This window comes from Podarcis gaigeae (genome assembly GCF_964106915.1).
Source record: "Podarcis gaigeae genome assembly, chromosome: 13".
Classification (NCBI taxonomy): Eukaryota; Metazoa; Chordata; class Lepidosauria; order Squamata; family Lacertidae; genus Podarcis; species Podarcis gaigeae.
Genome location: NC_139689.1, coordinates 18,001,980 through 18,016,351, shown reverse-complemented (window position 1 = coordinate 18,016,351; position 14,372 = coordinate 18,001,980). Strand labels below are relative to the sequence as shown.

The window sequence follows — 14,372 nt, the reverse complement described above, 5'->3', positions numbered from 1 at the left end:
AGTACTCAGTATACGCTGGAAGAAGGACAATAGGAAAGTTTCCTGACTTATTAAGGCGATACAAGAAGGCACAAGCTGTTTTTGCTGCAACAGACTTAACATGGCTACCTCTCTCTTGCAGAAGACATTTGTGCCTATTTGCAAAAGTGTGTTGAGGACTTTAGAAGCACAACAGATTCAAGCTCCACTCAGCCACAAATTCTGCTGGGTTATACTGTGTGTCAGCATAGCCACTAGCTCAGGGTTGTTGTGAGTGTATAAAGCTGCACCTTATACCAAATGAGCAATTGTACTTTATTCCAGTTTAATTTCACCTTCTTGTGTACAGGGTTACTCCCTTTGTGTAATACCCATTCAGCCTGGTATTGTCTTCTCTGACTGGCAATGACTCTTTGGGGTCTCAGAAAGCAGAGATACTTCCCATCATTTGCAGACTGATCCTTTTTTTATACTGGAGATGCCAGGGACTAAGCCTGGAATGTTCCAGATGTGAAGCTGTCTGTCTATGACTGGACAATGGCCAGTTCCCATTCCCCCTCCTCCTGAGAAATCCACACTGAAAAGTCTATTACTAGTATTAAATACCATATCCATATATATGCTGTGATGTTTTATCTGTGCCAAGAGGCAACTTTCCAAAAAACAAAAAGACACAGCTGCCTGACAGCCACTTCCTGATCTGAAACCTTCTAAGCTCCTGTTCCCCGCGACGAGGGAAAAGCACTCTGCACAGGCTCAGGGGCACTCCCTGTTACCAAAGCCCCACGCAGAGCAAGCCCCGCCCTGCCCGCCCCCAGCATACGTGCCAGATTATGTGCTTTCTCTACTCACTTCCCCGCCCCTTCTAAAAGTTCTGCAGTTCATTTGCATACTCTCCCCTCATTGGCTGAGCAGAAAGAGGAAGGAGCATAGGGGGAAAGCCCGCAGAGAGGAGGAGGGAGAGGGAAAAAAGGGGAGGAGACACCTTTGTTTCTCGGCTTTGGTTTGTAAACAAGAGGAAGTCTAGACTTCCAGCTGGAGCTTTTTCTGGGGGGCCACAGGTCTCTCTGTGGGGTGTCTCCCCCCACCCAAAATCTGCACCGACACCCTCGCCCTGACCTAGACGGGCCTCGGGGAAGCCAAGGGGCTCCATCAAAGACGGGCTTCTTCGGCATTTCTCTTCTGCCAGGTGAGATTGGTGGAGGGTGGCTGACGAAGTGGGCTCTCCTCCTTGGAAGCAATATGCCACAATAAATCTTCTAGTCCTTAAGGTGCCAAGAATCCCGCTTTTGCGGGCGCTGGGGAGTGTTTACCTCTAATGGGAAATCGGGCTTTAGGGTGAGTGACTGCAGTGGGAGATTGTAAACACCTAACCGCGGTGCAATAATCCGACCGATACAAATAGGTTTGGTGAATAACAAGGGATGGAAGACATTCCAGCGGGTAATTAATTATTTTGCTCCTCCTTGCAGCAGGCACCTGTAATATGTTTCCCCGCATTGTTTTAGTAATGCCTGCCTGCACTTTGACCCACACTACATAAATGATCTAGAATATGTTACCAACAAAGGGGGGCATTTTTCCTAATGTGAAAGTATGCCCCCTGCTTGTACTGGATTTCAAAAGAGCTGTTACATACTTTAAAAAAAGCCTCTACTGGGAAGGAAATGCTATACCGTATAGACAAAGGCTCTTAATTTTCAAGATCTTCTCATTCAGGATAAAATGGCATCCTTTATGTCTTGAGCGGTCTGTGTTGTTGTTGGCCCCTAGAATACACTGCCAGCGCAATATTGATTAGAGGCACGGTGCCAAATGGAATCCTAACTGTCTATGAGAACATGTAATTCTCTATATTTCCCAGGAGCCAGGATGATGAGCTAGAGCCAAATAAAGGAAATTTCCATTATTTTCCAGCTTGAAATTTTGATATCGGACACGTTTTCAATTAGAATAGATCGCCCCTCATCACTACTTAGCCTTGAGATCAAATTTGACATCTTTCATATTGAGGGACATAAAGGTATGATACACACACACAGAGAGAGAAGATTCTGCCCATCACATTTTTATTTTATCATACTGTATTCATATTTTATACTGTATTCATATTTCCATCATTACAAGTAATGGAAAAACATTTTGGCTGATTGGGTCAAATAGGGAAGTTTACCTAAAACTGGCAAATTTAGCAACAGTTGCCTACTTCTAACCTACTGAATGAAAATCGCATTATTTTCATTTGTCAGAGAATCCAACTAGAAATTTCACTTAATGAGTATTCAAGCCTTATGTTTATAAACTGTTATCAGACACCCCACTCTTTCCACCTTCCCTCCTTTTGCATGCACATTACATGTTTTGAATTTAATGGATAAGGATATCATTAAATGTACATTTTGTACATTGGTAATATTTTGTAACAGATTTTTTTTTGGGGGGGAGACCTAGGCAGCAATCCTATACCCAGAAGTAAGCCCCACTGAACTTAATGTGGCCTTCTCCAAGTAAACAGGCACAGAACTGCATTGTAATATCGTAACTTGGTTTACCCTCTCAGTCATGGCCCCTCCCTCTTTCCTGAGAGGCTCCTCCCCAGTATTCTGTTAACCCCTCCCTCCCTTCTTCTTGAACCACATACTGTATAACACATTTTCACAAGAAACAGATAGCTGAAATATTGTATCCTACCCACATTCATGTCTTACTTTTCATTACTATAGAAAATATGAATGCAAGGTTTAAGGCCAAGCCCAAATTTAATGTGGAAACTGCCATCTTTGCCCTAAAAAGGAAGAGACCAAGGTCAAGACAGGCCCTGGGATTCAATATATACCTATTTACAAGGCTTCCATATTAAAGCACCTTAAGAAACTCCTGCTTTCCATTGTACCGTGTTTGCATGTAGTGGTCCATTGTTTTCTGCCATGTGAAAGAAAGTCCCCATTGTCTGATGAGGTCAATGTGTAAAGTGCATTATTATGGAAAGTGAACCCTTGTTCATATCCTGAGCGCCTTTGATCATCAAAGTGGAACCTAGATTACTTTATTATCATTTGTATCTAGCAGATGGTCAACCACACATTAATCTGCTAAATAAAATGCCTACTTGTTAGCTAGTATTTTTCACTGCCCTTGGGGCAATGCTGTATTTTGCACAGAAGAGGAACTAAATCACAGACTGCCCCTTTACCAACCATATGCTCTCCAGTAATGAGAGAAACCTTTTTGTTTAGTATTTCTCTACAGTTTGAGGAAAATTTTCACAGAGAATTGGGGGGGGGGCTACTGAGGTTGTATCCCAGATGTAAAATAAAACCCCTTTCTTTTACCTCCCTCTTTTCATTCCTTTCTGTTTTGCCTCTACCACCTCATCTCTCTTTGCCATTTCCTCTTCCAGTTGTTTGATCTCTGCGCACACACCTTGTTCCTCTGAGCCACTATTGTAGCACATTTTTCTCCTCTTTTACCCCACCCCTAAACAAGGAAAAACACAGAATGTCTACTTGTACAGGAGGTGGGGACCAGAGCAATACAGTAGTTTACAATAAGAGCAAAGAGGGGATGGGAAATCTGGAGGGTGCCGGGTCTTTTGCATCATAGAGTGACCATAAATGTTGCTTCCCTTCCAAAAAACTCCCAACCTTCTCAATTCAAGTCCCAGTATTATTTGTTTGCAAAGATGTGGAGCTACAGCCTCCATTTTCCCCAGCTCAGCATTCCCTTGCCTGGTTTGTTTCCTTTCAAGGAACCGCCTCTCTTTCCCTCCCCCATACCATGTTCCAGACTCCCTCCCCCCCCCCTTCCCTGCCCCAGCCACTTCCCTTTGGAAAGCAAGGATCCCTCCCTCCCTTGCAAAGGGCTCTTCCTTTGCCTTCCTCCCCACTCCATTCCTCCCCTGCACCATTCCTTTAAGGCACTTCATTTCTGCTGGCCTCTCCTCTCCCCGTCTGGTCCTTCCACCCCATTTATCCGCAGGCTGCTTTGTTTCTATATCTCCTTCTTCCACATTCCAGCTGGAATTTTCTGTTTTCTCTGCCCTCTGGTTCTGCACCCATCTGCCTCTTCTACACCATTCCTCCATACTGCACTTAAGCATGCTTATCTGTGGCTTCCATCCTTTCGGTTTGCATTTTTTTTTGCAGCTCTTCTCCCCCGCCCCGTCTGCCCTGCCTCCTCACTGTCTGCATTCCTTAACAGCAATTCCTGTAGGTTCCTTAAACACTCATCCACCGCCTGCATCATACCCACCTCTCTCTCCCACCATCTTTTCACATCTGCACATTTTCTAGCATCCTTTGATCAGGTCCCACCCCCACCCCCAACAATGATTCCTTTTGTACGTTTTCGCCTCCTCATGCATCCACCATTATTTCATACCCACCTCCCAAGATTTTCATAAAATTAATCATTTCAAGTCCAGTCTGCTCGGGGAGACATAAAGCAACCGACCAGGGTAGGTGGTAAAGGTAAAGGGACCCCTGACCATTAGGTCCAGTCATGACCGACTCTGGGGTTGTGGCGCTCATCTCGCTTTATTGGCCGAGGGAGCCGGCCTACAGCTTCCGGGTCATGTGGCCAGCATGACTAAGCCGCTTCTGGCGAACCAGAGCAGCGCACGGAAACGCCGTTTACCTTCCCGCTGGAGTGGTACCTATTTATCTACTTGCACTTTGACGTGCTTTCGAACTGCTAGGTGGGCAGGAGCAGGGACCGAGCAACGGGAGTTCACCCCATTGTGGGGATCCGAACTGCCGACCTTCTGATCGGCAAGCCCTAGGCTCTGTGGTTTAACCCACAGCACCACCCGACATCTCTAAAACAGGGACTTAGGTATACACGACCAAAGGGAAAGCGGAACACGTAGAGAGGTGGTGAATTTGTTTAAATTCTTTGACAATGTGCCAGAAACTCCCAGATCTCTTGGTGAAGGGTGGTAGGAATGAAGAGAAAGGAAAGCCAGGAATTCATGAGTCCTGGCAGTCGCACTCATGGTTCCAGAGATTTTAGAAAGGCCACAAACTGAAGGCTCTTTGGAGAGGCACTGCTTGGAAGAGCTAGGACACCTGGGTTCTATTCCTGGTAATGCAGCTTCATCACGAGATGATCAGAGTTGACCTACATCCTGGGGTTAATTACAGGCTGAGCCTCCAGGAAGCTGCCTAGGGAGGGAAAGCACGTGGTACTGTTTTTGTTTAGACACCAGACCGGTTAGGCAGAACTTGGCTGGCTCCCAGGGCTAAGAAGAAGCAGGTCCCGGGCATCCTGACTTCCCTGCTGTTTCCCCCCTCCACTCACGAGCCTGTCCATACCTTGGTAACCCTTTTCTCATTGCTCCCTCTCTTTTAGGGCTTTCAGGGGGCTTCCTCCCACCACCGCCCACACAACTTCCCCTCTAGGGACTATCTGGTTCTTCACAACTCTCCTGAAGCTTCTCCCACTTGTGTGACCCTCCCACAATGGTGAGGCTGTCCAAACCCAAAACTTTCCAAGCCTATCTGGACAACTGTCACCGACGCTACAGCTGCGTGCATTGCCGGGCACACCTGGCCAACCACGACGATCTCATCTCCAAGGTGAAAAGGGGGAGTGGGACGGTCCCTGGCACACTGCTATAGTGGGGGGGGGGCAGCTCTCGGCACCAGAGGGGTTGTTTTCCCTCCGTCAATTGGTTTTCTACACTTGATCTTAGCCCAAAGGAGGAGGAAGGAAGAAGAGATAGCATAAAAGTTGGGGGGAAAGGGTCAGGAAACTAAAGGGAGTCCTACTCTGATTTGCTGATATTAGCCCCATCTCAATAATCAGACAGTGATCATGTATCTAGCATTTTTAGTGTGCCTTTACGATCTTTTATCTTTGCTTGTCCTCACAGCAACACTGGGGGGGGGGGTCACTTGACAACAAAATCAAGAAACCGGGTAAAAGGACATTAGCACAAGGAAGCATTCACATTTTGCAATTGTCCAGGACAGTGTGGATTTCCCAAGGCCATGTGCAGACTGTGGCAGGCACAGGATTTGAACTCTGATCCCTTGGATTGAATATTTTACCTACTGCCACAGCTCCAGCATGAGAAATCTCAGTCGAAACCCACAACACTGAATGCTCCACCCCTTCCACTGCATAGAGCCCTGGAACTGGGCCAGGTTATTCTGGGGAAATCACCAAGGCTCACCTCCCAAGTGGGCCAGCTATAGGCCTAGAAGCTTTTCCTTGGTGAGCAATTTATAAATGCTCAGTAAGGAAGGGGCGGGATTAGAACACTTGCCAGTTGCGAGATCATATCCTAGGGAGCTAAACAAACAGGGACTACCGTATTTTTCGCCCCATAGGACGCACCAAGTCTCCTCGCCGTCAGCCTCCAAACCACATCGGGAGACAGTGGGATGGCGGCGTGGGGCTGGCGCTGCGGCTCTCCAGGCTTCAGCGAAAGCCTGCATTCGCCCCATAGGACGCACACACATTTCCCCTTCATTTTTGGAGGGGGAAAAGTGTGTCCTATAGGGCGAAAAATACGGTATTTTAGACTTCCCCGGTGCTCAGAAGGAGAGGGCCGCTGATCAGAAGTGGAGAATGAAGGCAGAGAATGGGGAGAATTTAGGTGGGCAGCTTGGGGGGGGGTATTGTCTTTCCTGAGCCTAACATTCATCTGCCATCTCCACCCTCCTGTGCTTGAGATACTGCAAGGTCAACAAGTTTGAGCTGCTGGCTGATTAATCATTACACAGAATCCAGTGTGGAGAGTTGGGGTGTGACTGAAAACAAGCCAGAGAACAAATAAGGAAATGCAGAAGGGAGCTGAGAAACCAGGGCTGAGGCTAAGGACCATCAGTTGAGGAGGGAGGGGGGGGGAGAGAGAGAGGTATGCAGCTGGAACAGAAGTCTGCTAGTTAGGACTGCTAACACCACACAAAGTCTGTTTATCTTTAAGGTGCCACGGGACTCCTTTTGTGTTTGCTGTCATTTGTTTGCCGTAACTAACACCGTGTCTATCCCTCTGGATATGGTCTCTTTTTTTAACCTGTTTTTTGTGTCTCTTGTCATTACAGTCTTTCCAAGGAAGCCAAGGTCGGGCATATTTATTCAACTCTGTGTGAGTATCACAGGAGGGGAGCAGCAGACTTAAGGCATAAAACTATAAAAGACAGCTACATACAAGGTTGAAGCAGCAAGCTACAACCAACCATAAACCTTTATGTGGTCTTAAAAGTGGCTGGGGAAACCCAGCCAGATGGGCAGGGTATAAATTATTATTATTATATTAAAATGTTAGGTCTACAAGCTTGTGCCCTCAGGTGTGATGCTTTTCAGTGGAAGAGTATCCTTTTCCTTGTCTGGGGAGCATTTCCTTGTTCCCACTTATAGCTTGAAAAGCTGCAGCCCAGAGACAGGTTTATGAGTGTTCTCTCATTTCACCATACATAGCGTGGGCTTGTTCAGTGGAAGCGCCTCAGAAGCACAGGGCACACGGTGGGGATAATACACTCACTTCCCCAACTCTTAAGGTCAGGAAGGCGGCTGGGTTTATTCCCGTGCTCGTCAGAGGGGGCGGTTCGTGGCAAGCAGAACTGTGGGCCCTGGCCAATACCTGCCTAGATTGAGGCCCGTCACTGATCTAAAGACAAGGTGAAACTCAGACTAGGAAAGCATCAGGGACTCCAACACCCTCTCTCTTTCCCCCCTTGCAGGGTAAATGTTGGGTGTGGCCCAGCAGAGGAACGGGTGCTGCTGACAGGCCTGCATGCCGTGGCAGACATCTACTGCGAGAACTGCAAGACCACGCTTGGATGGAAATATGTGAGTCTCCCTTGGCATCCCCCACTCCCTGCTCCCCTAAAGACTCACACACTGCCTTAAAGGAAGCTCACACTTTCATTCTCTCGTTCTGCAGGAGCAAGCCTTCGAGACAAGCCAGAAGTACAAGGAGGGCAAGTACATCATTGAACTCAACCACATGATCAAGGATAACGGCTGGGATTGAAAGAAACAAACAGAAACAAAACGGAACAAACGCTGCCTCCTTTGGACAGCTACATATGTAAGGGGTGGAGCGCCAGAAATGACAATTTCCACAAGACTTGCCTCTGCCTTCCTAACCAAGGGGCTGCCATCCAAACCACCTTCAGGTGCACGGAAGCTGTGAAGGAAGCAGCGCTTCCGCCAGGAGGACATACTCGGGGCTCGGATATGTCGCCATCGTGTGGCAAGAAGTGGCAGCACACCAGGAGACACCTAGGCCAGGGGCAGTTGTGCAAGAAGGGGTTTGGGGTGGGGTGGGGTTTGTTGTACAGAGGGAGTCTGCATTAAATCACACAGGCGGGGGGTGGGGATGTACAGTGGGGCAGGGAAGGGGTGGGTTGTACAGTATTTGTGAGTTTGTGCGAGTATGTATTATATAAATAAAAGCATTGAAGTGATACCGTTTTTTTCCCTACAGTAGGGGGCGGTGTAGACTGCATTGTCTGCCTAGAAAGGGATGTACTGACGACTCCAGTCTGTGGCCTTGTTTGTCCCTCGTTATTTATTTGTTTCTGGCATTTTTAACCACCCCACCTTTTTCTAAAGGCCATATATTCTTGGCAGGTTCTGTATGCCAAGAGCCAACAAGGGCAGCAGCAAAACAACAAATACATTACATGTAAGTGTTAGCGACTACTCCATTAGCCACACCTCCGTGTAAATTGCATCACTTCACAAGGTCCCAGTGAGAGAGACAATGAGCTTTGAACAAAGGGAGGTTCTGAGAAAACAGGCAGTCACGCACCCAGCATACTGTAAGGCAGATTTCTATATTTCCCAAGGTATCCTTCCCAGGGATGGGAGAGGAGTCTTCATTTTAGTTTACACAGCCTTTAAGACAGCAGTAGTTCCTGCACGAACCACACAGAGAGAGACAGACAGACAGACAAATCCGTCTCAAAGATCCAAGAGCAGTGAGTCTCCTTCCTTAGCGAAGAATTGGAAAACTCAGGTGCAAACTATGGTTTGCTCATCCTACCCATTTTATCTGGGAGACTAGCTCACGTATCACAGACAATTCATTTTGCAGGTTTCCTTCTGCACTAGGATGGCGTTCAGCACATCTCTTGACAACAACCAAACCTACAGCATAATTTAAAAGAAGGTGGATTTTCCAAGTCCTAGACAATTCAACAGCTGAAGAATAAGAAGACCAGGAAGGAACTGAGAGGGAGATCAGCTAGTGAAGTTCCCCTTCTCTTCTCTGGTTATGAAGCAAGAGGATTTAGCAACTTCTCCTTCCCATCATGCCCCCAAAGCTACAAATTATATGCATAAGCGCTTGCATCTTCAAAGACGCCTACTGACCCACTTCAACCACAATTCCTTTGTCCTAAACGGCACTGCTCAATAGCTCCCTCTGCTGCTCAGTGACAGAATTAGACCGCCAATTTTGGATTAACCCATATACAGTATCTGGCAATATGTAACTCTTATTGGAGTAGTTCTTGCAGACGGCAAACTTGGATTAAAATACTTGCGCCACACTATGCGGCATGTTCTTTTGACCCCCTAATATGAATTAGTTGCCACATCATACCTTTCTCTTGCCACAATAACTCAGAGGACAAAAGTTTTGCTTTCCTATTTTATTTAAGTATCTTATGAATTTAAGTTTTTAAAATTTAAGAACCAGCTCACTGGCCCAGAACAAAACCTATTCAGCCCAGTGTCCTGTCTCCCAACAGTGACTATCGTGATGCTGCACCAGGTTTCCTCCCAGCATCCTCTCGTCAGCAATATACAGCCTTTGAATAAAATCATGGAACTGCAGAGTTGGAAGGGACACCGAGGGTCATCTAGTCCAACCCGCTGCCATACATGAAACATGCACACAGCTGTGCCTTGGTGGGCTCAGGCCGCCAGCTTCTGGCGCCACAGGTCTGGGAGTTCCATTTTAAAGAGCAAAAGATTTCCAGTTTCCCCTGACCCCCAACAGCTGTGCATCTATAGAGAGGCAGCTGTCATCACCCTCCTGGATTCAACTGCCATTGGCACAGGGCAGGTGTGACTGCTATCCTAGCCCAAACAGACGGCTAGAACGACAGGCATTCAGGGTTGGGAGGCAAAGATAGAATTCTAGATGGGATTCAAGCGCGGATATATTTCCCCCCCTCCCCCACCCCCAATAATCAGAAAGCTGTAATGGAATCTGCTTCACTTCATAGAAATCCTCAAAGCATATTAGCATCAGGAGCAACTACAAATAAACTGAGTTTTACTGATCCGGAGACAGCAGAGATGAACACTTGAACACTTATTCCATGCTTAACAGAGAGGGAGGGGCCTTGGCAGGAATTGTGGGGAGCTTGTCTGCTGATGTTGCCATCTCCCATAGTAACTACCTACAGCAAGAGTCTTACATACCCTTTGTTGTTTAGTCGTTTAGTTGTGTCCGACTCTTCGTGACCCCATGGACCAGAGCACACCAGGCACGCCTGTCTTCCACTGCCTCTCGCAGTCTGGTCAGACTCATGTTTGTAGCTTCGAGAACACTGTCCAAACTCTACCTTTGCTTAATACCTTCTTCTTTGGCGATCACTCGTAGCCGAGTAAGGTTGTCTTCCATAAACACGGATTTTAACAATAAGTCCGTAAGTGACTGTAGAGGCCAGTTCTGGACCCATGTCCTTCCACAGTGGGGACATTGGTTCCTGGGTGGGAGTTGATCACGGTGTGGATTTGCCAAGCGTGCCTTCCTCTTAGCATGTTTCTCCCTTGTGTTCTGAGTTTGAGTGTCTTCAAAGTCCATGACACCTTTGGTAAAGGCTGTTCTCCACCTGGAGCGCTCACAGGCCAGTGTTTCCCAGTTGTCAGTGTTTATACTACTTTTTTGAGATTTGCCTTGAGACAGTCTTTAAACCTCTTTTGTTGACCACCAGCATTACACTTTCCATTTTTAAGTTCGGAATAGAGTAGTTGCTTTGGAAGATGATAGTCAGGCATTCACACAAGATGACCAGTCCAACAAAGTTGATGTTGAAGAATCATTGCTTCAACACTGGTGATCTTTGCTTAATCCAGTACACTGATATTAGTTCGCATGTCTTCCCAAGTGATGTCACTTAATATAACGAGAAGTGACACGGCCAATCTCATTCCTCCATCCCTTTAACCCCCCCCCCCAAGAATGCCAAAGGCAGTGGGCAGGATTCAGGGAGAGGGAAGGTTGCTTAGGCAGGTAAGGTAAAGGTAAAGGTACCCCTGCCCGTACGGGCCAGTCTTGACAGACTCTGGGGTTGTGCGCCCATCTCACTTAAGAGGCCAGGGGCCAGCGCTGTCCGGAGACACTTCCGGGTCACGTGGCCAGCGTGACAAAGCTGCATCTGGCGAGCCAGAGCCACACACGGAAACGCCGTTTACCTTCCCGCTGGTAAGCGGTCCCTATTTATCTACTTGCACCCGGAGGTGCTTTCGAACTGCTAGGTTGGCAGGCGCTGGGACCGAGCAGCGGGAGCGCACCCCGCCGCAGGGATTCGAACCGCCGACCTTTCGATCGGCAAGTCCTAGGCGCTGAGGCTTTAACCTTAGGCAGGAAGAGGATGCAAATTCTCTATTTTCATTGGGCATTTCCTTAAAGCAGCAGAAGAGGGCGCTCAAATCCCACACACAGTACTGCCCTGTTGCTGCCCATCAGAAAAAGTTGGGGCATGGTGCTTTTACCCCAATATCTCTTGGCACAACTCGAAAGCTCACACAGTGGCATACCAAGCAAGTTATTCTTAAAGCAGGGTTGTTAAGAAAGTAATTTTAAAAACACCAACAACACCAACAACACTTTGGGCCCCTCTGTGTTGTTTATACGTTCATGTGGTTTCAAGTACACACATGTTTCAGTAAAAACAAATGCACACAATGGCTATGCCCTAGAACAGCTGGTCATGGAACTGACCAAAGAAGCAGCAACCCTGGCCTTTATCTTACGTGGGCCATGAAGTGTAGGTCCTAGTGCAAGATTATAGAATCGCAGAGTTGGAAGCGACTCTGAGGATCATCTAATCCAGCCTTTCTCGACCTGTGGGTCCCCAGATGTTGTTGAACTACAACTCCCATCACCCCTACCTAGCAAGGCCAGAGCTCAGGGATGATGGGCGTTGTAGTCCAACAACAGCTGGGGACCCACAAGTTGAGAACTGCTGAATCCAACCCCCTGCAAATGCAGGAAAATGCAGCTGTGCCTTATGGGGATTGAACCTGCAACCTTGGCATTATCAGCACCATGCTCTAACCAACTGAGCTATCCAGCTTTTATTTTTGAAGTAACTGGAAACGGCAAGGATAATGCTATCAAATGTGACTTATATTTAAGTGAACTGCCAGGGAAGTCCAACAGTCATGTTTCATGTCAAAAGAGGAAACCTCTCCAGAAATTAGGGGAATGGTAGGAAGGAAGTTAAGGGGTTTAAATCTCTCCAGGACGCTTGACGTTTGTTCAAAACCACAAGAGAAGTTCGGCTACAATGTGTACCACACAGGTCAGGAAAAGTACCACAAGGGCCAAGAGGACGCCAGCACAGTTCATGAGAAGAGTCAAGGAAACTATTGCAGTAAGAGGTCTTCCTTCAGAAAATGGAAGACCTCTTGTTCTCATTCTTGTCCAAATGAGAACAAAAGGGAACACAAAACTCTGGCCAAAAAGAGAAAAGAAGCAAGCAGACAATAAGGGATGCAAAAAAAGAAACCGAGGAGCACATTACAAAAACAACGGCTAAAAATGGTATTGAAACACATCAGAAGCAGGCAACTTGGCAAGGAGGCATTTGGACCTTCAGACAACAAGGCAGTCAAAGGTGTGCTAAATGAGGGAAATGAGTTCGCAGAGAAGCTGAATGAGCATGTTGCAGAAGGTGTAGGGCACATCCCTGTGCAGAGGTGGCACGGAATGCCTTCGGAACAAGGATAGCCTAACCTCTGTGGCCTACGCTCCAGTAATCTCCAAACTGGATTACTGCAATGCATTATACGTGGGGCTGCCTCTGAAGACGGCTTGGAAACTTCAGCAGGTGCAAAATTTGACAGCCAGGTTGCTCACCAGAACAAGACAGTTTGTGATATATATATATATCCATTTTTAACAATATTATAACGTCATATCTCCATTTATACGTTTTTAGCTCCACCAAGCCACTTGACTTCCCTCCGTTCTGTCATCTGGTTTTTATAAAGCATATCTTAAATTCACACATTTATACCGTCTCAATTCTACATTCATCCTAACTTATCCTAAACTTAATGCACAAAATAGAAAATTTCTTCCAATAAACACTGCATGATTTATCACAGTCCTGCCAGTGTCTTTACATGTTTACAATAACTGTCTATATATTGAATAAATTTACTCCACTCTCTCTGGAGTGGAGTAATTTTTTGGCCAGAGTTTTGTGTTCCCAGGAAAGCTTGGTCGCTCTGGTGTCGGATTTTCCCCGTCAGCCTTGCTAAAGAGCAAGACAGTTTGACCACATTAACGCTGATCCTGACCTGACTGCACTGGCTGCCAATTAGTTCCCAGGCCCAATACAAAGTGCTGGTGCTGACCTATAAAGCCTTGCACAGCTCAGGACCCCAATACCTTTAGGACGGCCTCTCCCCATACAAACCAACCCAGACCCTGCACTTGCCACCCGAGCCCCTTCTTTACACCCTCCCTTCCCAAGACGTTTGGGGGGTGGCAACATGAGAAAGGGCCTTTTCGGTGGTGGCTGCCCATTTGTGGAATGCTCTCTCCCAAAAGGCTGATCTGGCGCCATCATTACATGTCTTTAGGCACCAGGCAAAAGCATTCCTCTTTACCCAGGCCTTCAACCATTAAATAACCTATGGCCTGTTAAATGTGGGGGAGACTGTTGTTATGATTATTTTATTATTATGCTGTGTATTATATTTTTTTTATTATGCTGTGTAAATTATGTTATTAAAGTTGTATATAGCCCCGGGATCTTTAAATAAAGGGGGGTGTATAAATCAAACAAAAAAATATATATGGGTGCAGAATTCATCACCTTGTATTTTAAGAATTCTAGTGTCCTGCCCTTAGAACCACAGAGACATAAACACAGACATAACTTCCAGTGAAGTCTACAAAGTCAGCAGCAAAGCCAAATAACTTCCAGCAATCAGGAGAAGGACTTCTGTGACTTAGCAAGCTCCTTGCCCTTTTATCATGGCTAGGAAAAGGAGAATAAATTCTGCAAAATAAGTAACTGCGTGCAGATTTGTTTAACTGGCACAAATTGGTCAGGTTGCAGAATTCAGCCTTTATGGGAGCATAATTGGAGATGTAGTGTGGCACATTAAAAGGTAAAGGTAAAGGTAGACCCCTGACCATTAGGTCCAGTCGTGACCGACTCTGGGGTTGCGGCGCTCATCTCGCTTTA

At 46.8% G+C, this 14,372-nt stretch overlaps 2 protein-coding genes across 2 annotated transcripts in view; one reads left to right on the top strand and one right to left on the bottom strand.

Moving 5' to 3' along the window:
- CORO1A (coronin 1A) overlaps nt 1-14,372 on the bottom strand; it is a 76,134-nt gene that overhangs the window by 56,626 nt on the left and 5,136 nt on the right. The window lies entirely within an intron of this gene.
- Nucleotides 952-7,962, top strand: YPEL3 (yippee like 3). Its single transcript, XM_083707689.1, has 5 exons — nt 952-1,168; nt 5,329-5,555; nt 7,029-7,072; nt 7,668-7,776; nt 7,871-7,962. The coding sequence occupies exons 2-5, from the start codon at nt 5,439-5,441 to the stop codon at nt 7,958-7,960; spliced, it is 360 nt and encodes a 119-aa protein (XP_083563815.1). The 5' UTR covers nt 952-1,168; nt 5,329-5,438; the 3' UTR covers nt 7,961-7,962.

Bases quoted from the DNA above. Each gene is read 5' to 3' on its own strand.
- YPEL3 (XM_083707689.1), top strand. From the start codon at position 5,439: ATGGTGAGGCTGTCCAAACCCAAAACTTTCCAAGCCTATCTGGACAAC. The intron at 5,556-7,028 runs GTGAAAAGGGGG...TTGTCATTACAG, and splicing joins ACGACGATCTCATCTCCAAG to TCTTTCCAAGGAAGCCAAGG. The intron at 7,777-7,870 runs GTGAGTCTCCCT...CTCGTTCTGCAG, and splicing joins CCACGCTTGGATGGAAATAT to GAGCAAGCCTTCGAGACAAG.